Source organism: Glossina fuscipes, unplaced genomic scaffold, assembly GCF_014805625.2.
Source record: "Glossina fuscipes isolate IAEA_lab_2018 unplaced genomic scaffold, Yale_Gfus_2 0, whole genome shotgun sequence".
Taxonomy (NCBI): Eukaryota; Metazoa; Arthropoda; class Insecta; order Diptera; family Glossinidae; genus Glossina; species Glossina fuscipes.
In genome coordinates this window covers 21,845,755-21,869,595 of record NW_023998414.1, presented here as the reverse complement: position 1 = coordinate 21,869,595, position 23,841 = coordinate 21,845,755, and the positions used below count along the sequence as shown (strand labels likewise).

At 30.8% G+C, this 23,841-nt stretch overlaps 1 protein-coding gene across 2 annotated transcripts in view; it reads right to left on the bottom strand.

Moving 5' to 3' along the window:
- Nucleotides 1-21,800, bottom strand: part of LOC119644652 (transcriptional regulator ovo) — a 66,317-nt gene extending 44,517 nt beyond the window's left edge. For both annotated transcript variants that reach the window (XM_038044308.1, XM_038044310.1), the window contains exon 1: nucleotides 21,120-21,800. In XM_038044308.1, the coding sequence (XP_037900236.1) occupies nucleotides 21,120-21,150 (31 nt within the window). In that variant the 5' untranslated portion in view covers nucleotides 21,151-21,800. The remainder of the gene's footprint in view (nucleotides 1-21,119) is intronic.
- Nucleotides 21,801-23,841: the final 2,041 nt, after the last annotated feature.

Below are 23,841 nucleotides of genomic sequence, written 5' to 3'. Positions count from 1 at the left end.
TCTCTCACTTTATAATGTCTCTACATAAGATTCGTCAAAGTTTCCATAAAGTGCATATGGCGTTGATTTGAGCAAATTTTCGCCTCTGTCTGAGCATAGTAAATGTCACTTGCTTTGTCATTCATTATTTGATGGTGGCTCGTGATCCACTATAGTGTTTTTGCTCGAAAATGGTCGATGTTTGCCGTCTCTCAGTACGCCCTCAATAGGCACAGATGGTAGTTTCAAATTCTAAACAAAGGTTAACGAGAGACATGTTAAACTTTAGCGAAAAATTACAATCGGAGTGAGGATAAACCGCAACGTACGGCCAGTCTATAAGAGATATTGATTGAAAATTCTATTGAAGATTGCTCAAGGGCAGTAAGAGGCTGAAATGTATTAAGAATGATTCCCATTACGTGTTATTATCCCTAATTTAGATGAAGAATAGGGAATACAAGTTCTTTGCTCGTAAAAATTTGATTCAGTTCTGCGGCATAAGACATGATTTTTACTAATCCTGGAAACTGTAGAGTTTAACCACTCTTTTGTTTTTCGTCATTCTTTTGAACTTGAGCAACGTTAATTGACAAACAAAAATACATTAGGAGAGGTGTTAAGAGTATCGCTCTAGTCAAGGACATGTACATTTATATCAATATTCATCACGCAGCCAGCATACAAGTTAGGTATAAAAAGAGACAGGTATTCCTAGATCAGGTCAGTAATATGAGCCTTATTATGAGGAGTTGCACTTGCATTGCTAGTCTCCACAACTTCAGAATTAATAGGCCTTTGTGTGTTCTTATTATGGTAGATGACGAATGCTATTGCCGTCAACTCATGCATGAGGATAACGATTAGATGTTGTCGATAAAATGATCCTTAGGTAGGCTTACATATCCACGACAAATCTCCAAAGAGTATAATATAATAATTCAATTAATTCTCGTTTCCTGGATCCTCTTCTTCTTCCCTTTTCTTTCCATAAAATATTAATAATCAATTTTATTCATTCAAATTTCCATAGTTAATTAACTGCACTAATGGATATTAGGCGGGATGACATTTATTTATTTATTTTTTTTTTTTTTTGTTGCTTTTTGCTTCTTTTTGTTGATGTGAACGAAAATTTAAAAATTTATTTGATGATGGTTAAGGGAATTACGGATTTAATGTGCGTTACATATACATTTAAAATATAATGTATATAGCGTGTAGAAATACCTGAGCGCTTTGGATGACAGAGACAATAAACATTTCAATTTTACTCCTTTTATTTGCTACAAGCAGGCAAGTCGTGTTAACATAAGTTGTTTACGATATAACTACAAATGTGAGAATAAATTTATTTCCTGAATATATTCATGGCATTCTTCATGTGATGTCATAGAAACTAATAATAAATGTCAATACATATCGTAAATTGTAATGAAAGCGGTTAGCCATCAATACAACCCGCCTTCAACTTAATTTAATGTGTGTTACTATGTGTTCGAACAGTTTGTAATCGCTTATCATTAACGATTTGAAAAATTGAGAGACAATCAGGTTTGTTTTTATTTTTGTTTTTGTTTATTTTATTTTTTCATTTGTACATGTATATGAAGTTATTTACACTAAATGAGTTGTCGTTCTCAGCGAGATTAAATATAATAGAATTCATATTAATTTAATGTCATGTTAATTTTGCTATAAAATATTCTCAAATCTTTCTAAATTCATTATATGGTGAGTATGTAATCGTTAGAGTCGATAGATAGCTAAAGGTAGATATAGTCTTTTGCATTGAGAATGAAATTTCAAAGTGTAGCGCATGTTTGGATTGTGATTAAGTCGCTTTCATGTATGTTTCTGAATATTGAACAGCTTTAAATAAGTGTAAATAAGCCTTTGGCTATTATGGGTGTTGGAACTTTAGGCATGCGGCATGCGGCATGCGTCGCTTCGGTTTTAATTGCGGGAGTGGGAGTGTTCGCTCTTGAAGCTACAAAAGTGAAGAAATATATCTACCTTGCAAGGCGAAATTCCTGGCTATCGTTTAATATCCTCTGCGGAAGTTTGTGCGTATGTATATGAATGCGAAAATATTCATGCATATGAAACCAAATAAAATTTGTGAAAGATAAAGGACGCGCCGACCTGTCCTCTTCACAGCTGACCACTTCTGATCAGAATATTTTTTCAATAATTTTTGAGGAAAGAAAACAAGGGATCCCTTGCAATTAAGTTTAAGGTGATTTGTTCGCACATCGGTATATTTTTGATCGTATTGGGATAAGTGCTAGTACATCAGAAAGTTAAAACGTATCACAATGATCGTACGGTCTATGCTTATTTAGCGTAAAGCAACGTAATCTAATCTAACAATGTCTCTCAGTCAATTTCTTCAAGTTACGCTGCGTTGAACACTCTAAGTGATTCTAAAATCAAGCACTTAGCAAATTAAGAAAAACTAAGTGATGAGTAATAAAAATTTGATGTTTTGCTTACGATTACAGATACGAAAGAATTTATATATGCATTTGCAAATATTTAAAATTATTTAATAGACTTTTTTCAGTTATTATCTGTTTTTGCATTTTTTTTATTTAATAATATTATGCATGTTTAACATTTGAAATAAATCTTACTCAGATTTACCGAAGTGAGCGATTATTGTAAAGGAATAATAATAGTAATAATAATAAAATTAAAAAGATATAATAATAAAGTAAAACACAAAAACAAAAAATATAATGCTACTCATGTAACTGTTTTTAAATGCGTAAAGTAAATGTGTTTTAATATATATTTGTACATACATATATATATATATATATATATATATATATATATATATTTTTTTTTTGTTTTGAAAACAAGTTTAATTTTAATTCAAATACAAACTAGTTTTGCACGCATTTAACACTTTGAGGCCTGAAATTTTTATATATGAATTCATAAATTAGTATTAAATAAAAAAAAATAAAAAAAAAACCATTAACATTAACCTTGGTCTTGGCTTGAATACTGCAACTTGGCTTGGAAGCTAAGCTTACAAGTACATTTGGTAAATGTAATTTATACAATCAGATACACACACACAAATACATGCATACAAATAAACGTTCATTCAAATACTATAACTACTTACCATTTAAGTTCGGACTTAGACAAAGCTTAATATTGGTAAGCAATTTTATTTTACATACACTTACAGTCAATTACATGAGTAAATAATGTAAAAATGTTTGTGGACACATATAACTATTACACATATAAGCAAATTAATGTTAAAGAAGTTTTTATAAATATACAACCTTTAACGTAGGTGGACTTGTTTTGTAAAATACGCTTAAGTGTGAGATTTTTAGTTTTTTTTTTTTTTGTTATTGTTATTATAATAATTTTATTTTATTTTCCCCCTGACTATGAAAACTAAAGGTAATGCTATAATTTTTATGGTTTGCACTCATTTAAATATTAATAACATTCAGATGCGAAATAAACATAGCTTAGGGTTATCATCGCGCTTGTAACGTTAACTCAATAAGGGGTAAAGTTTCTCTATTCCATTATCATATAATGCCATAACCTTCGAATTTGTTGTGATTTGAAATGGTATAGCAAAGAGAAAGAGAAAAAGAGAGAGAGAGAAAGAGAGAGAGAGAGAGAGAGAGATAGAGAGAGAGAGAGGGATAGAGAAAGAGGGAATACGAATAAAAAGACGATTATATTTATTGTTAAGATCTGCGCTATCGTAATGAAGATCCCATTCCTTGTGACGATTTATAGGAAGCTACCCCTCGTTTAAAGGTCACGCGATTTGATTTGAAAAAAACAATCGACTGAATTTGTGATTGTCAGTCTATAGAAACTTAGTAAACTTCTATACTTTAGTTAAGATACACGACAATACTCGGGGAAATCGATAGTAATGGGGGCTGGTGACACAACACATGTGACGACACGTTAGGGTATTTTTTCAGGGAGGAGGAGAATTAGGGAGTTTCGCTCAGATATTGACAGAACTTGTTTGAAAGATTAAAATTCCTGCACTCAGCATCGCCAGACCTTCATTATAACTCGGTCTTAGCCGTAACCTCTCAATGCTATTAAGGTAAATTACAATAAAAATTTTGTGTTTTAATATTTGTCAACTAAAAGCCTCAAAAGTTTTATGATGTTAGGATAATATGTCATCGAAAAACATAGTACGTTATACACGTACGTTACATACATTTATTTTTCACCATCCACCAAAAAATATAAAGAAAGCTAAGTACATATTATATAACCGATTTATGCTAGCATTAATACGAAAAACAACGAAAGTAAAATGAAGAGAAATTTTCTAAAAATTTTCGCTCGATAGATAAATTCATTCATCATTAATAGAATTCTATATGTAATTCATACGCAATGTTATTCCACATGAATTTAGGCAACGCCACAGATGTTACGAATTCCGTAAAATAATTAACATACCTCTCGTGTTTGTTCATAATAATAAAAAAAGTATTGATACTAGTATTCCGATAAATAATTATAACAGAATAATTTTATTGATTGACTTTGAGGTGCCATGTTAAGAGAATTAATTAAAAGCTTCTCAAACGTCAAGCTTTGGAATAATTAAAAAAATATTATTTAAATTTTATATCTTCTGTTCTTCTCCTTTTGTATTGTAAACAATTCACTGATTGCATTTTAGATAACTAAGAAGGCTTTACACCACTACAGTTAACAATGAATTTTGAACACCTAGCACCTAAAATAAAACGAAAAGGAGAACAAGCGATTGTAATTATGTCTAGCACGAGCCTTTCTATGCAGTTTAGCAATAAATTTAAAAATGCCATCGAAGAAGTGTTTTCAGTTTTATAGGAATTAAGAGTTACTCCAACAATATATATATGCATGTAACTTCTCATCTGGATGTTTGCTGCTCCGAGTATTCCTAAATAATAGACAATCAAAGATTGATTTTAGTGTCTCATGCTAATTAATCTTTGATGCATATTTTCGTTTGCTCGAAATACGATCATGAAATGACTATATTCCCGATCACATGTATGTCACACATTAGTATTGAATAACAAAACTCTTTAACTTACGTTCGTAGCAGTCCATTAATAACTATACATATGACAATAATAAGTATTTGTGTTGGTTTGTCCCATGAAAAAAAAAAAGAAACAGTTTTTATATAAAAGCAACAAGAATGAAACAAATAACGAGTAAGAAAGCCGTATACGCCTTAAGGTAAATATTATTGTCTATCCAACAATTTAATCGTCGTGAAAGTTATTTCGGTTAATAATGGATTCAATAATTTTGCCATCAAATCTTTAAATGATTACTAGTAATGCTTTAATTAAATTGTGCGATGGACAAAGACATAACTAAATTATGACAGAAAGCCGATCGAGAAGTTATATGCTTTATACAGTTCTACATGCGGACAGTTGTATTTGTTGGCAGATGCTTTAACAGGTATGACCTTTGAAGGAATTTCGACAGCCCGCAGCTTCATGAGATATAGAGAGAGATAAGCGATAGATAAAATAAAATGCCTTGATACACAAAGTATTTTCATTATTTCAATAAATATTTTCGACAAATTTTAGACTGATATCTGGGATATAAATTTCAAGCTCACAATGAAAATGTATTCAAAGTCTCCTGGCTGTAAGCAAATTATTTTCATTATGAAAATTCATTTCGAAGAATGGATCATGGACAACGAATTAACAAACGAATGTTGTAGAATCTCAAGCCGATCGAGAATATTATTGTTATCATGAAATGTAATAACAGTAAACAGTATATATTTTTGTTATTGTTGGCTTTAAAGCATCGAAATTATTTAGAGATACATACGTTCCGGTGACATCTGTTACATTTTTCAGGAACAATTTTGTTATTGTATGGCGAGCGAGCTATCTACGCGATGATATGAATTTCCTATTAAGGACGGTTTAAATTCATTATCCGTCAACCCATATACGAAAAATTTAGAATAAATAGGCTTAGTTTATGACGATAGGGAATCGAGAGGATGGTAATTAGTTTCAGAACAGAAAATATTATGCGTACACGATTTTGAATATGATATGAATCCTCGGCTAATAATTCAGACGTATGTGTTTGTAAAATGTATACAAAAAGAAATGCACAGGTTTCGTTAGAGAATTAATGTGAGCTTGTAATTGTTGCAAATGGTATGCGAATTTTGCATACCGTTGGCAGTAGAGTAGTAAGCAAAACAAAAGTCGTCACTGGAATAACTGCATAAATATATAAATATTGTCTCTTTGCGGTTGTTTTGTGGTGGTTGTTAACAAGCATTTTTTTTTTTTTTTTATAATATATATAATATTATGTTGTTGCTGTTGTTATTGCTGTTGTAATAATAACGAGTCTTATATATACGCGTTTATATACAGAAAACTTGAAACAAAACAAAATTTAATACTTTTCAGGTCAGGGTTGACTTGTAAAAAAAACTGTAAACGCATACAAATAAAAACTCTTATACGTATACGAACATATATAGGGGTATATGTATTTGCACACATATATATATATATATATATATCATATAGAGATATTATACTGAGATAAACATATTTAGTAAATAAATGCATTTTATAGATTATAGTTAAACATCAAAAGGCGGCTTTGCTGATATTGTTGTTGCTTTACTAAGTTAACGTTACATAGTTAAATTGCATTTCACACATTTGTGTGTCCGCGCGCGATCGGGTCTGTGTATATATATATATATATATATATATATATATATGTGTGTGTGTTTGTGAATTTGTCTTGCTTGTATGTCTTGTCTTACTGTGTGTTTAATTTTTCGTTTAAAGAGATAAAATGAAACCATTTGCTTAATTTTTTTTTTTTTAAGTAAGTGTCGGTTTTTTTTTTTTTTTTGCTTTTTTAACTAAACGAGATACAATCACGTTGTTTTTCAAGATGATTTTATAATGTGTTTGTGTATAATGTGTGTATGCGTGCTGTGCTGGTTCACCTGTGTAACCCATATGTGTCATTATTCAATAGTAGCATAAAAATGTTTTGTAAAGTTGTACCGTTACCTTTCCATCAACATGAACCACTTTAAAAGGTTTACACTATAATTAAAAAGCTTGGCATACATTTATATATATTCATGTATATATATATATATATATATGTATGTATGTGATATATATACAAAGTTTACGCTTATAAAGAGGGTCGTCTTTAAAATTATTTCAAATAAATTAAATCAATTAGTGAGTGACAAACACTATTCGTAATAGAGGCAATATTTTCTTTTTTTATATATATATTTATATTGACATATTATCTCCTATGATGTCAATGAGCAATACCGGCTTTGTTAATTAAATCGTAAATTTTTTTTTGCTTTGCTTTTTTGACGATATTATAATGCGTAAAGGAACGAGTGCTGAAAATTAGAACAAGCAGGGACGGGATTTGGTTTGTGATATGTAGAAATAATCATCGAATATCCTATTAAAATATGAATTATTAATCAATTGCAAGTTTTAAGATTCTCTCGGCCTTGTCCATACGTGCGTTCATTTATATCCTTCAACTGTATCCACGAATCGAATTGGAATGCGGTTGAGATCGACTGACAAATCCACCTAGACTGGTTACTTGTTAGAGTAACTATGGCCAAGGGAACAACGAACGATTCAAATGTATCGATCAAATATTTATTTGAATGCTTAGATAGATCAATGGATCATTGTTCGGATTTGTGCAAACGAATCCACAAATAATTTCTAGGTGTATATAGTTTATGTTTCGAGATACTAGATATTCAAGGTTGGTTTCATTTAAAAGTAAAAACAAGTAATGCGTTAAACGTAAGCCGTCGAGTAGAAGACATATAAGAGAAACATTTAAACGGAAGATGGACAGGATGACCACTTCTTCATACCATAGAAATAAAAGAGCTTATCACTGTTAACATTTGCTATTCATTCAAGCCTTCGTAGACTTATCGAAGCTCTAAGAGACTTCGACTAGAATTCGGAATAATTTTATTACAGGGGAGAGGAGAACAACAAAAGCAAATGGCTGGCTTGCCTTAATAGTCATATAAGAATTGCAAGAATGGTTTACTTAGTTTCTTTTGCATTTAGTTGATCATAACTAAGGCATTGGTAGCGTTGTCTAAATACGTCCAGGTTATGATGAGGATGGAAGATGAACTGCATCGTGTGGAATAAATTTGCAATGTGAGAAGAATCTACTTTTCCAGTGCGCAGAAATTGGATGCTGGTCGAAGAGAACAGAAATTCAAATGGCTATTGTTTCCATAAATTCTAATTTTAATCGATCCAATGTAAATGCAGAGTTCAAATCAAAAACAATTTTTTCTCCACCGAAACTATTACAACTATTGCAAATAAATTCACACATCGCTAAGGAGTGAGTTAAACTGCACAGTTTTTGCTATTTGTTATTGCAAGGGGATGTTTAGTAAGACTGAAGACTCGTCGATCCAAACTCATCTCACAAAATTCTTCTATTTACGCATTGCTTTGAATCTTTATCTCTTAGCGCATTTATGAATTAGTTTCTTCCGTTTGTAGAAACAAACTTCTCGTAACGATTGTAAGTAATTTTTGAGAGATTTTGCGCTTCCGTTTTTAGCAAGAATCTAAATTGACTCTCAGATGGGTATATACAGCTAACTAACGAAATAACTGAAAATTCTTCGAATTTGTATTCAAGTTGATCGACCTAACAATAAATCTCGATTATTTTTATCGGCATCTTTAAATAATGTGTGTTTAAATTTTTGGCTGATCTTGTCTTCTTCTTCTTCTTCTTCTTGTTCTTCTTGTTCTTCTTGTCAACACTATCGTCATGTCATTTGAAAATCGGAGGTGGCACTGAATCCAATTGGCCCACTGACACGTTTGTAGTTAACAGAAAAGTGTTTTTGATATAATGGATATCCAAGATTCGCTCTGAGGGCAAATCTAGTTCTCCTACTTGTTTTTAGTATAAAAGCGTTCTTATTGTCACTAACAACTGTTTCGTGTATAAGTACTTGAAACCGGTTTTGCTCTTTGTGATAATAATTCAGTGACTGTCTGTATGCGTGTATGTATGTGTTGCAAAAAGAAATGTTTATTTTCTTAATATATGATAGAGAAGGTGTGGTGGGTTATCTTTTGTTCTCTTTCTCATTTGTTTAATTGCTGGCTGCTCCTTCTTTTCTTTTTCGTCTGTCAAAAAACATATCAGACTGATTTAAAGCATCTTTGTTAAGCCTTAAATTGAAAAAAAATAAAAGAAAAAAAAAAAAAAAGGAAAACAAACAAAAAAGTATTAAAGATTTTTTCGAAGGTTGTCTTAAAAAAAGGTACGCAGCAAAGATCTTTACCTGTTTCGAAAATATTTCCAAATAATTCAAATCAAAGCAGGTAGTTTTATTAAAAAAAAAAAATCAATATAAAGAAAGAAATGTTTTTTTGTTGTTGTTATCATCTTTTTTATGCTTAGTGTCTTCTAAGCATGATTTCTTTTATAAGACTCGAGTTTTAAAGTAGAGACAATAATAACAATAAAAAGGAATTTGTGTAGGGGAAAAAAAAAATTTTTATATATATATATATATATATACATACATGTGTGTGTTTGCGTGTGTGTGTGTGTGTGTGTATGTCGAAAGAAATGAAATTGTTGCAAATGAATTGTCGTTGACGATAAAAGTAAAAGGCATTCAAAAGCAAACAAAAGATTTAAGAAACAAACTTGTTTTTGTTATGAAACTCCTTAAAAAGAAATCTCTAATATTATAATACAGAAAACAAACACACATACCCAAGCACATTAACATCTTTAAACTTACACAAATATACGTAACAAAAAAATACATGTGTTATATTAAATTTATTATCACGTTTGTAACGTGAACTAAGACAGAAAATGTTGAAAAAGCCTCAACTTCTTTAAGTATTTACGACGCTTAAAATATTCGATGCATTTTTTGTTTAAGTTTGTTTGTTGTTTATATTGTTATTAATATTAATAGATCGATTATATCTGGTTACTTTGGGGATATGCTGTTGTTGTTGGTAATTTCCTTAAGTGTTGTACATGAAAAGTATTTTTACGGGTAATTAGCTTTTACCGTTTGTACGCTTGTACGTTTATTTCTTCCTTTCCTTTCATTTCACTGTTTTGTTAGCCTTTATTTTTATTGGTATAATATTTACCATCAAAACTAACTGTTTATATTCTTAATGAAGTCAAAGGGGTAGAAAATTATTAGCGGAAATTACTTCTTTTCTTCTTTATTGCTAAAAATGTTTTCTTATCATTTGTTTTCTGAAACGGAAAGTACAGATGTTTGTATTTGCTTTTACTTATAAAAATACTAGAACTAACAATTTTATATGTATTCATGGATATATGTATTCTATATAAAAGAAAAGAAAAAACAAATAAACTTTATCTACTGCTGTGGAAACGATCACCTGTTTGAAACACCTTTCTTTATACCCTACGCGTTCGCGAGAGAACCAAACAAAAAAAAAAAAAAAAAAAAAAATTAAAAAAATGAAAAAATTTGCACACAATCTAATGTTCAACGTATGTACTCCTTAATATGTGACTAACTAAATTTCTATTCAGTCACAATCCACAGGTCAATTTTTCTTTTCTTTTGTTTTCTGTTAACAGCTGTATTAACTCTGTTCATTTCCATTTTTATGTCAAATTTCCTTAAAATATTAAATGAATACATTTTCTAAAAGAAATGAAAAAAAGAGCTTCTGTTTAACCTAAAGTTAATTTAAACTCATGGGTAGCGATGGCTTTTTTTCTATTGAATCTTTGGTTTTTTTTTTTTTTATATATATATAGAGAGAATATATGTAAAGAATTCAAGTCGGTTGTTTATGCCATAAGCAAAGGTGTTAAAAGTTATTGTGATCGTGACGCTTTTACATAAACTAGTATTTCAATAAATTTTATAAATTATACCTATGGTCGTGTGGCAATTACAATTTTACTTAATTATAGCATTAGAAGGCATTATAAGAATTGAAGTGTTTATATAATGGAATGATGAAGAAGCTTGAAAAAGACTGAGGCTTCACGAACTTATATCTACTTTAGATTCATGAAGTTATATCTACAGAGCGGGAAGAGGCTACTACTGCGAACTACTGCGAACTACTGTTATTGGTTCCTTTTTAAACCTTTAATCTCTTTTTTACCAATGCATGAGGAAATTCAAGTGAATTTGATTTCAATTCTGCTTTATGAGAACAGAATTAAAACTGAAGTCAGTTATTAATACTATTTTTTTTTTGTAAAACAAAAAAATTAAAAGCAATTCAAATATTATATTCAACCGAGACCAGTCTTTTATATCCATTAGTGTTATCCTAGAAAAGAGTAAAAAAAACTTAAGAGAAAACTTAAATACTTTACTCCTTGATATTACGTGGGCATGTTTCTTTTTTTTTCGTTTTTGTATGCTGCACATGCTGCAGAACCACGCGCAGACTAGAAATACAAATTTTTATCATTGTATCTGTTATGGTTTTTAAATAAATAGTAAAAGGCCAGATTTTCTTTTTAGTTTTGAAAACAGAAGTAGTCTCAGGGTATGTTATATTGTGGTCGTGTCCTTTAACCGATTTGGCTCGACTTCAGTACGTGCCGTCGCTGCATTTTTACGATCAGGAGAATGTTTATCACAGACATTATCACGGACGGACATACTAAAATCGACTTAGCATCAAAACCATATATATATATTTAATAGTATTCCTATAGCTTCCTTCTTGCGTGTTGTAAACGTTTCGACAAAACGCGAGTATTTCTCTTGCTTTAGTTATGGTTATGAAAACGAAATAAAAAAGGCTGCTCCTATGAAAGCATTTCTTTTTAAGCAGCACTCGTTGAGCCTCAGCTGACTGCAAACAGTTTGTTGATGATAATTTTCCTTCTAGAAATTTAATAAATTCAATTATATAAGAAAAGATTTTCCCTTTACATACCAAAATTGTATGCAGTAAAGCATCTTCTCAATAACTTCTCTGACTTTTCGTCAAAAGAATCAAATAGTTGTTAAACATTTTATGCCAACTACTGTATGTAATACAGTTAAGTTGAGCTTAATACAACGGACAGAGTTCCGAATGGATAATTCTATATGGATAATTCTACTCAGCTAAAGGGGATTATCTACTAAAGATGAAATTAATCGATTTTATATCCGCTTCGCTTTAAAAATAAACGGTTTCGTCTAAATGAAATCTATTAAGACTAAGTGTGTGATTAAATGTCTATTTAAATAAACATTTCTATTCTCTTAAATTCTTATTAAATGAAAGAAGCAAATCTGATAATATTCTTAAAGAAATTAACATAAGTTATATTTACTTTAAGGGACTTGTCGCATAAAGGGTGTACAACAAAAAACGACTAAGTGTCAAAATTCACGTTCGTAAAATTCATATATGCCTTCTAAGAGACTCGCAATTTAACGTTATTAGAAATCTTAACAGTAGACAGTAGACAATCCTCAATCCTAAGCAGATGCGTACAGTTAATACATCTACACAAACTGCTCAAACCAGAGTATAACGAATAGATTTCTTCTAGTGATCCGAAAACTTGCGCTTTAGCAACAGATTTGTTGAGGTGCAAAGCCGTCGTCTTGCTTTCAATCGTAATATCTCCATTCAAGTCGTCTAGAAAGAGAGATCGTTTACGTTGTGACTACAAATAATCATTCGTTTCAATAATATCTCTACAATGATATATCAACGAAGGAAAGCAACTTTGTATAAAGAAACTTTTCTTTTTAAGTTTAGCGAACATATGCTTTCCTTTAAAACAAGGAACAAAAATTCATTCATGCACACAAACACTGGTGAATTTCTTTCGATTGATAAAAAATTTTATAATTTTCTTTATCACCCTAAAATATTCAGTACGCAGATAAATGAATAATTTTGTTAAAGGCATACACCTATGGGTTAGTTAATCGTTGACTACGTTTTTCATCCGAGACCCTGTATCTTTGAATGTAATTGTAAGTTCAAATATCTGCCTTTTAAATATCATATATGAGTAAGCAAAAGCATTTTATAAAAAAAAATCGCTTAAATAGAAAAAAACCTAGCAACACTAAGTATGTTTAATGTTCTATGGTCTGTTGGCTATACGCTTCTTCTTGTTCGTCGTATTCTTCTTCTACTGATGGTTGTTATTTTTACTTATTTCATTTAGAATTGCTAAACAATATAAATTTACACAACATCATCATTATCATTGCAATCATGATTATCGCATAATAGGCTGCATTAGCTTAGCCATGATTATTATTATTATTTTTGTTTTTCTTTCATTTATTTATTTTAATATTATTATTGTTGTTGTTGTTGTTGTTGCTGCTGCTGCTGCTGCTGCTGTTGTTGTTGTGATTGTTGTCGTTGTTGTCGTTGTTGTTGTTGTGAATGTCAGCCAGCCAGCATTTTCAAAACCATCATAGCAAAGTCAAGGAAATTATTATTAAACCACGTTCAAAGCTTTTGCGTCGCACACCGTTGCCACAAGACACACAAGACCAAGCCAAACCCAAAGAAGTTTGAAACGCAATAACAACAACATCTATCTAACTCATACAATATCAAAAGTAGACAGTTTGATAGTGTTTGTGCGAGAGTTTTTAAATAACTATAGATTCAACTCAACACCCAAAGTGTTTTTGTAAATTGAATAAAAAAATATTAAAAAAAAGTTAAGAAAAAGTTTTTTTTACTTCTTCTTATATCGTTATTTTCTTCACATATATATATATATATATATATAAAAATCATGCTTGCATCATATTTGACTTAGAGTGGTTTTCTTTATTGTATTTTTTGTTAGTTTCTTTGTTCCTATATATCTTTTGATTATATTACATAACCCTATGTTACATAGTTTTTGTGCTTCAAGTATGAAAGAAAAAAGTAGAAGAAACAAACAAAATATTAAATAATGAATTTAAAAGAAGTTTTTCTCTTTTGATCCTTTATAATGTTTTAGTGCGAAGGAAAGAAAACTTAAGACAATTCCAATTACCTACCATTGAATACCCTAGAACACCATGTAACGAAACGACTTTGGCACGAAATGTGATATTCTATGAGAAGCGGTTGAAAAAGTGGTCCAATGCACCGAATTTCATCAAAATAACTCAAAAATCGCGGTCTGTAGGGCGAAATCAAGAAAAAACAACAGACAGAGAGACAGACAAGCTTAGATTGATTTAAAAAATGTTTTGAATCGATCAGTGCCAATAAAATATGTGTCTATTTCAAATATTTCTGGGTGGTGCAAACACCCGCACCAAGTTAATGTACTCTTGGACCGCAGGCGGTGTGGAATACACTGAATAGAAAAAATTCAAAATATTTCCATTTCAAATTTGTTTAGCAAGCATAAAGAATTTTATGCTAAAATTTCGTGTCCCTACTTATGTTTCTTCCTCTTCTTCCCCTTCTTTTTAATGTGAAATGGAAAAGAGAGAGGAGAACGTTTACAAAATAAGCTGTATGTTTATGATATGTAATTCTAACGGATGTGAAACGTAATCGCCGCAAAAACCTTTAATCAAAAAACCCAAATGTATTACCTACGATCAAGGGGAATAAAGTATAAAAGCCTTATATGTGGCATTTCAACTTCGCTCAACATTTCGGGAGATTAGATGTTAAGAGGTCGAGCGAAGCTACCTGAGCAAGTTCTAAGAACAAAATAATACGAAAACTTTAAGGCAAAAAGCTGTTACGATTCAACTAGGAATTCGGATAAGTAACGCATTCTTATCTTACTCAGCATACTATCGCAACGTGGTAATGTTTGCTCTCCCTCTCTCTTTCTCTCTTTCCCCACAACCTAAACAAACTGACTGTGCAGTTATAAGTTGAAACCGCATAACTCTAAATTATGAATAAACTTTGTTAGTCTTGCTTGAAAGTCTTATACAGCAAAAGAACAAATTTTGCAGAACATCGAAGTAAAGGTTCGTCAAAGCGTTGAGGACATTGTGCCAATCAGCGCAAGTTTACTATTCCGTTGGCTTTTAGATCAAATACCAACCACGACGTAACATGTATTCTTTTTTGCATAGTGGAAGATTGCGAGCTCATCCGTTTGTCCGTTCATTCATCCTACTTAGATTACAATTAAAAAAAAACAAACAAAAAATATTCTTACAAATCGAGTGCAATTTTTAAAATATTATATTTAATGGAATGTGAGAGTCCAGAGTAGATAACGTTTTAAAATTTCAAACTATCCATCGCGATAAAGTAAAACTCTTACGATTTCTATGTAGAGAGTTTTTTTTTTTCGGTTGAAAATTCCAAAACATTTGGTTTTATCGTTATACTACACAGTTAAATTTGACAATCGTACAGTGTCAATGAGGTAAACTTAATTTTAAAAGAATATTCTATTCGCTTAGTATTAATGAATGTTCTAATTGTGAAAATTATTTTTCGAAAACAGTTACGAATTGCTTTTTGAAATTTTATTTGAAATTTAATTTTTTTTTTTTTTTTTTTGATGTGCGATAAAAAAATTTATTGTTTATCATCATACTAATGGAAGAGTTTGAAGGTATGAGGTAAAGATTGCACCACAACAAAATCAAATATGAACTGTAAACTGTAAGACGATATATATATATATATATATATATAGAGTATGTAGTGTTGAAATCAATTTGCCATTTTTAACTTGACATAGTGCTGAACGAGTTAAGATATAATAAATTTGTGGGAGTGTATATGCAAAGATTTGCACTTGCGTTTATTTCAAATTCAATTAACACGAAATGTTTTTTCAGCAAACAATATACACATCACTCGTGCTAATAAAATAGTACAGTATAGCTTGCTTAGCAAAACTATTATAAATGCTGTCAACAGGTGATATTTACTTAGCATGGTAATAATCTAAAATTCATCTCAAAGCGTTGCTTAGATAAGTAATATTATTTCTTCGTCGCTTGGATTATATATTATATGGTTTCAGTGCTTATATGAGCCTATGAACAAAAGACTTAAGTAAAAAACTTTTTTTCTTTTTCTTTTTCAAACAACAGAAAGTCACGTCACAGAATCTTTAAGGAATTATTTTTAAGTAAAAATTCTTTTATACAGATGTTATCTAACTATGAACGTTTCGATAAGTATAAGGATTGTTGGAAGATTTGCGCCCAATTGTATACGTTAATCGAGAATATATCGGATTTGTAATGCAAATGCACTCTAATGCACTCCTTGCGAATGTGTCACAATTTCCAACTAGAAATATATGGCTACATATTATCGTCCGATTTTTTTTGCGAAAGGGTAACTAATATGTTTTTGGTAGAATAGAAAATCAAAACAGTTTTATCTCTCTTGCATTTTTCTGGAAATATGATTTACTACTTAATTCATATAAATGATATCAAAACCTGAACGTTTTAGGACAATCGTGTTTAATCTTCAATCGTACACTTCTTTATATAACGTAAACCATATTTCCAACAAAGGCAATGTATAAACCATATTTTCGAGCGATTTTGAGCATGTTTTACATTAAAATTTTCGAATTCTACGGTTAGAATTTATGGATCAACTAAATATGATTTAAAATTACTTTCAAATTGATTTAAAAAAGCCGAATAGATCGGCGCATATATACACATATTTCAAAACAAACAAAAGTGAAGAAAAAAATTCTTTTTTTTTTTTTTTTTGTTTTTTAAACATTTGTTTTCATGAAATACGCCGTAAGTAATAAAACAAAAATTATATTTTAACAAAAACACCCTCGCTTTGAAAAGATATGCATAGAAAGAGATAAGTTTTTTGTTTTTGTTTTTTGTTATTTCAAAGGCGTGTTTAAGCATTAGTATCGCGATTCATAGTGTCGTTTAACAATTACTTAACAAGATATGCTAACGATTGGTCAGATAATATACGAGTTACAGAATACTGTAAATATATCATAGGAAACCTTTAAATGCATGCGCGAAAGCATTTGCGATTTGTGTGGGTGTTGTTGTTGTGCTGTTTTTTTTTTTTTTTTTTTTTTTTTTTTTGTATACCCCGCATCGAAGCACGTGGGATATGTTCGTTTAGTCAAGCTGTTTGCAACACACAAGTGGAAATTTCAGAAAATTCCAAAAATCAAGTATCAGACTCTGAATTGATCTGGGCATGCCCGTACAGGTGTCCATCGAAATGGATATATATTTGCGATTGAAAAAATTAAGATATCCTTTTCAAGTTTGGCAAAGGACTTGAAAGTTTCAGCTGCAGATAGGCTTTTATTGAAAACGTCCCAATTTGGCCGAGAGGCACGCCTACAGTATAATATAAACTTAATGCAGATCTGTTTTCAAAAGAAACAAAAAACATTGGTTTCTTTGCTCACGACCTAGAAATTGTAACGAAACTATAAATAATACTACAGTGCTTGAATGCAAATAAAAAAAAAATCGACTACGTCCCTCTATCCAATATTATAGAGTATTGAAGCTCCCTGTTTTCATTTTCCTAACTTGCTTCCTTTTTTTTTTTTTTTTGGTTTTTTTATTTTTTTATATAAGATAAAAGTGTTCGAATAGTTCGATATCACCGAAAATAATTTTCTTACTTGTTTTATATTGCATTGCATTGCAGAAAACTTCATAGAAGGCTATTAGACATACACATATACGTTTGGCTATATTTAATATGTAAATATGACAGCTAGTTTTTTAACAGTTTTTATAGAAATTTATTTTCCCATAAACGAAATCAATCACTTTTATTGAAATATTAAAATAATTTATAACAATTTTTTTTTTTTTCGTATAAATGATTTTATTAAAATTTTTATATATATGTAGAAATAGATCAAAGCATTTTTTTTTAAAGTCAATGTGTTTTTTTGTTGTTGTTACGTTCCTTGCGAAGGGCGGAGTGGATCAATGAGATTGAGAAGTTAAAGGGTTTTTTCTCTGCCTTGCGGAAATGGTATTTCTAATCAAATTTATATTAAGGGAATTTACAGTTTTTCAAGACTCATAAGACTTTTTTATCTTTACGTTTACTTTCAGAATCACCCAATGCCTGTCCCCATGTGTTCCATATAATTAAAGTCGCTTACGCTTTTTAAAATAAAGTTTTACGTGCAAAGTGGTTGAAAAAGTGGTCCAATCCGAACCATTTTGGGGCCAAAACAAGACTTGTAGATTGAACATAAGAAAAGAAGACGGACAAACAGATAGGCGGATAGATAAGACAGAAAGTGATGCCAAATTCTTGGTATAACAAAAAGTGAGTGTATGTCAAGTCCTTCCGGGTGTGTTATACCGTGTGTGCCCAAATTCAATACACCCTTGTATTACAAGCGGTGTAGGTTATAACAGAGTACATTAGTACTTGTAATAGTAGTAGTAAAAGAATAGTAAAACGGACGAAGCTAAAATATCTAAACATCTTCAGTCTGAAAAATGAATTAATTACGAACAGTATATAGGCTATGTATATAAAAAAAAGAAGAAGCATTTTTGGTTAATTGCAAGTGAATTGGACTCTCATTTCCTACGCATTACTCTCGAGTAGGCAAAAGATCGCGACTAATAATTCAATCCAATATAGGTGAGCACAGGCGATTTAAACTGTCCGACAGTCTTTAAATCCATACCTCGTAAATTTATTTACAAAATATATAGACAATAATTAAATAAAAATAATAACTAAGAGCCTTATACATGTTTTAAGGTGATAGTTATATTGTCGGTAAACCGTGCAATTTTTATTCGGTAGGAAAACGTTGTTTTTTTTTTTAATCTTAGCCAGGCCTTGACATAGCTCTGCGTTTAGTTTCAAATCAATCTGTCTCAGATATAGTAAACTAACGATGAAAAAATGCAAAATTGCAAGCCTTTAACGGGCCTTGCTTACCAAGAAAAGTCATGGACCAAGACCTTTGGAACTAAGCCGTAAATTTTGATAGAAGGCTTATATGGAAACAATCAGGCCGACCTATATACAGGCTTGTCTTGAAATAATAGGCTTTGCAGCCTTCAAGCATTGCCCCATGAAAGTGGAGCGACAAGGCAATAGACGCAATTAAACAGAAGGCAACTATATCAATCTAGAATGGACCATTTATTTTTTTTTTACTGATATTCTAGTAGATTTAATGCATCTATAAAGTCTGGAGAACGCAATTGATGCCTTGAAAAAAACGCCAGCGGATTTTTTCCTTAAAGGAGTTAACAGGTATATTTTGGGCGTTATTGAAACTTTCTTCCCTTGCCCTGTATGTCTTCTTTCAGTCTTTCATTTTTATATATAACATGCAAATGTACACGTCTACTGTTGGTTCGCCTTTATAGCACAACACAATAATATTTATTCGAGACTCCATCAAATATTAGGATTGTCTCGAAAAATTTGAAGTAGATACACTAATGCCTGAGTGCTTGTGCGGGTGTCTTTCTATATGTTGTTCTGTTGGTCTTTCTATCCATTTATCTACCCGTGTATTCGCTCAACTATATTTCTCTTGATTATTCGTCTAATCTTTTTTTCTCCCCCTCTTTCTATTCTATTCTTTTATTTGCCCTTCCATTGAGTCTTCCATCTGTTTGCCTTTATGCACGTTCAAACTTTTTTCGAGTAAATAACCTTCGGTTAAATTAACTAAGTCTGTCTGTCTGTTTTTCTGTACGTTTGTCCAAGGGCTTTTTCCCGCAAATAAGCATATGGGCCATTTTTTTTAAGTAAACGCATTCCCGTTACACAGAACCAAAAAAAAAAGGAAAAATTTGTGGCACTTGAACTTGGAATGACGTTACCAATAGCCATGGCTGTCCCAATTAATACGATCGAAATGAACTCCAAATATTTCGCAATTTTTATGTAGTTGCTTAAGGTTAACCTTCGTATCAGCTCTATGGGTGATTCGTCTCGAAACAAGTGTAATTTTCTAGCTTGCTTCCTAATTGTATCGCTGAAGAAAAGATAAAAAAATCTTCTTGAAAACAAAAAAGAAAAAAGCACGTATTGCCTCTATGTCCTAACATTAGGTATTTCAATAAATATTGAGAATTTAGGGGCTTATGGCTTGGCCATAGTTTAAAAAATAAAAAAAAGGAAGCCCGTACAAAAAAGGCTTTGTAAGAGAAATTATTTGGTATATATTAAAAGAGTTGTATTCCCTTAAGTGTGTTCTTTAAGGCACAAAACGAGAACATTGAACAAAAAGAAAAAAAAAAAGATTAAGGCTAATGAAGACAAATAACAAGTAACTTTAAGAAGGACGTTTCAATTTTTTTAAAGTAGCCCGAATTATAACAAATTAAAACCGTGTTAAAGGAGAATTATTGCGGAATTGAATTAAAGTGTAAAGCGAAGAAATTTATTGTTTTTTTTTTGTGTCGTTTTAAGGCGAATCATAATCGGAACCCTCTAAAAGTAAAATTAAAGAAAAACAAGAAATGAAACCGTGTAAAAAAAGATTTATAGATAGATGTGTTTTCCATGTAATAATTTTACATTTGCACCCATCGGGAAAATTTTGAAATGAGGTATCTGTAAAAAGCTCAATACTTTGCAAAACGAAACAAAAAATATAGGAGAAATGTTAAAGAGCAGCAGAGAACATTTTATAAATTATTTATTTAGTCCTTTCGCTTAGACATTAGCACCTTTGTTATCGTTTTGTTGTGAACAGCTGATATAAAAACATACACAAAAATTTTTAAAAAAGGTACGTTCATCATCACTAACGGTAAATCGTGTATAAAAATGTGCAAAGTTTTCATGACATTACACGACTGCATGAAAACTGCATTGTATTGTTTTCTTCTACGCTTTTCACAAATCTTAGAAAACAATACTTTTTTTTTTTTTCTCGTTTGTAGAAGAAGTAAAGAAAAGTCTTAGGAAAGGAGCAAAGGTTTATTTTGATCGCAAAATGACGACAGTAATTCTGAGAGAGAGAGAGATAGATAGAGATAGAGAGAGAGAGAGATAGAGAGAGAGAGAAAGAGTAATGAAATTTGAAAACTAATTTACGATAAGTGATTTTTGCAAAAAAAATATTACTGAACTTACCATCGCTTTCCTTTTCGTCCTTTGGCGGCATCTCATCCCGTTTATCATAAACATATTGTTGTGATTGTTGTTGCTGTTGTTGCTGTTGTTGCTGTTGTTGATTATGAAAATTTCGTTGAAAACGTTTACGCCCCAAATATGATAATGATGATGATGAGAACGATGACGGTGACGATGAGAATTGATTTGTAACTAAACTTAAGGGTTCATCTTGATGTATTAGCGGATTTAGAATTCTAACCGGCGATTGCGAATTCGAACGAGCTATATGTAAAGCCTTTAAAGAAGCCGATGTGTTGGCAACATTTGCCGTTAAGTTACCATCAATGGGTAAATCTTGAGGTTCTGGTATATAAGGTTGATGTGGAGTAAGTGGCCGAGATGGATTAACGCAATTACCACCATTACTACTACCACCACCACCACCACCACCACCACCACCGCCGCCAACAATATCTCCACAACCATTATTGTCACTATTGTTATTATTATTACTATTATTATTATTATTAATATTATTATTATTGTTGTTATTATTATTATTATTATGAGCAGGTGGTGATGAGCTTAATGGTGGCACTAAACGATGATCGTCATCATTTTTGTGTTGTAATAAATTTTGTGATTCTAATAAGCGTTGTTGTTGCTGATGCAAACGATTTTTAATAAGAAATATTTTCGGCATTTTTGTTGTTGTTTTTGTTAATAATTTTGTTTTTAGTTTAGTTTAATTTAATAATAATATTGTTTTTTTTTTATGTTTTTTTTTTTTTTTTTTTTTTTTTTTTTTTTTTGGAACAGTTCTAGCAATTAACACTAATCCTTGGCGTGTGTTTGCTAAAAAACTGTTTTCTTGTTTTTATTTTTAATATTCACACTATTTCGAGAGGTTATTATGAAACGACATAAGAAAAACTAAATTTTGTTTTTCATTTTTGTGGCTTTCGATAGATTTCGATTTGTTCAAAAAAATTTTCTTTCTTTTTTATTTGCTTTTATTAATAAAAACTTTGTTCTAAATCGTTTATTTAAAATCATATCTCGATAATTCGTTTCATTTTATTTTGATTTAGAAAAATTCTTTTTTTTTTTTTTGTTCTGTTTCTCGCTCAAAGAATAAATGCGTGTATCCTCTATGAAGGTTCATCTCTTACTGTTTTCAAGCATTTTGTCTAGTCTTACACTCGTATCGAATACAAATAGCAGCAGTAACAGCATTTTTTGCTTTTTGTTGTTGTTGTTGTTGTTGTTTTTGTTACCAATGCTATCTTGGTTGTTAGTATTCTTAAGTAGTATGTGTGCGTGAAGACGATCTTAGAAAAATGAAAAGAAACAAAAAAACTAAAAAAAAAAAAAAAAAAACACTAAAATGAACGATTCCAAGCCACCGACAAACAACGACCGCATACAAACGATTGTTTTATTAAAAAGACCCGCTTAAAATAACCGTAAGCCGTTGTTTTCTACAGTAACGTACAAATACGAATGACTGCGGGAGAGTGTACTTGTACGAGCGTTGATGATCATTCGTTAAACACCATGTATACTAAAAATGCATGTGAGAGCTGTAGAATGTATTTATCCCCGTTGGGTTTCCTCTTGCCACCATTTCTGCCCGGGCGCGTACAATAAAACATGTGAATAAATGTGTGACGAGTTTGTAATTCGCTTTCGTCTTCGCATACTAGCTTAGTTTTTTTTTTTTTCGTATACCGTTGTTGTTGTTATTAATATTATTATTGGTACTTGATAGTAGTGTTCGTTTAGCACAAAAGCAACGGTTTACCTGTTATCATTGCCATTGTTTCAAGTATGTGTTTTGTGTTTACAGGTATCTCTTTAAATGCAAGCGGTATTACTGCATAAATCCACATGTTCTATAATCTCTTTCTCTCTCTCTCTCTCTCTCTCTCTCTCTCTCTCTCTATCTATCTCTCTCACTCTTTCTCTCTTTCTCGTTCTCTCTATCACTCTTTCTTTCTTTTCTATCCCTCTCTATCAAGTCACTCTGTTCGTTACAATTATATTCTCACTTAGAAAATACATAATATGCTCTAATGCTCCGGTTGGATATTTTTCGACTCTCTTCTAACTAAAAAAAATTGTGTTTGTTTGCCGTTTTCTTTTAGAGTTTTTCTTTTGGTTTTTACTTAACGCGTTATCTCTTCTCAACAATTTCAGAGTCAAGGTAGAGGTAACTTAAGTTATGCTTAAATCAACGAGCAAACAGACCTGTAACCGTACATACCTATATAATGCTTTAAGAAAAACCAAAGAAGAAGAAAAAGAATAGATAAAAATTGCCGGTTTTTTAACAGACTTGCATTTCTTGGTTTTTAATATTGTTCCTCAACTTCTTTTTGTTGACTTTGGTAAGGTCTTTTTTTGTTTTTTTTTTGTTTTTTTTTTTTTATTATTATTATTGCATGGGCTCGTAAAACTGCAATCAATGGTTCATTTGTGTATGCGTACATGTCTGTGTTTGTTTTTTGGTCTTGACTCTGAAAATGTTATTTATTTATTTAATTATTATTATTGTTATTGTTGGTTTAACGTGTTCTGTTTTTGCTTTATAGAATGAAAACAAATAAAAATAAACCAAGTTTGTTTCTTAAGTCTTTCCTTTTTATTGTAAAATTTTAATTATCGGTTTATTTGCCTGTTGCTATTTTATAATTATTGACCGTTTTATAGTTTTAAATTTATTATTATTTTTTTTTTT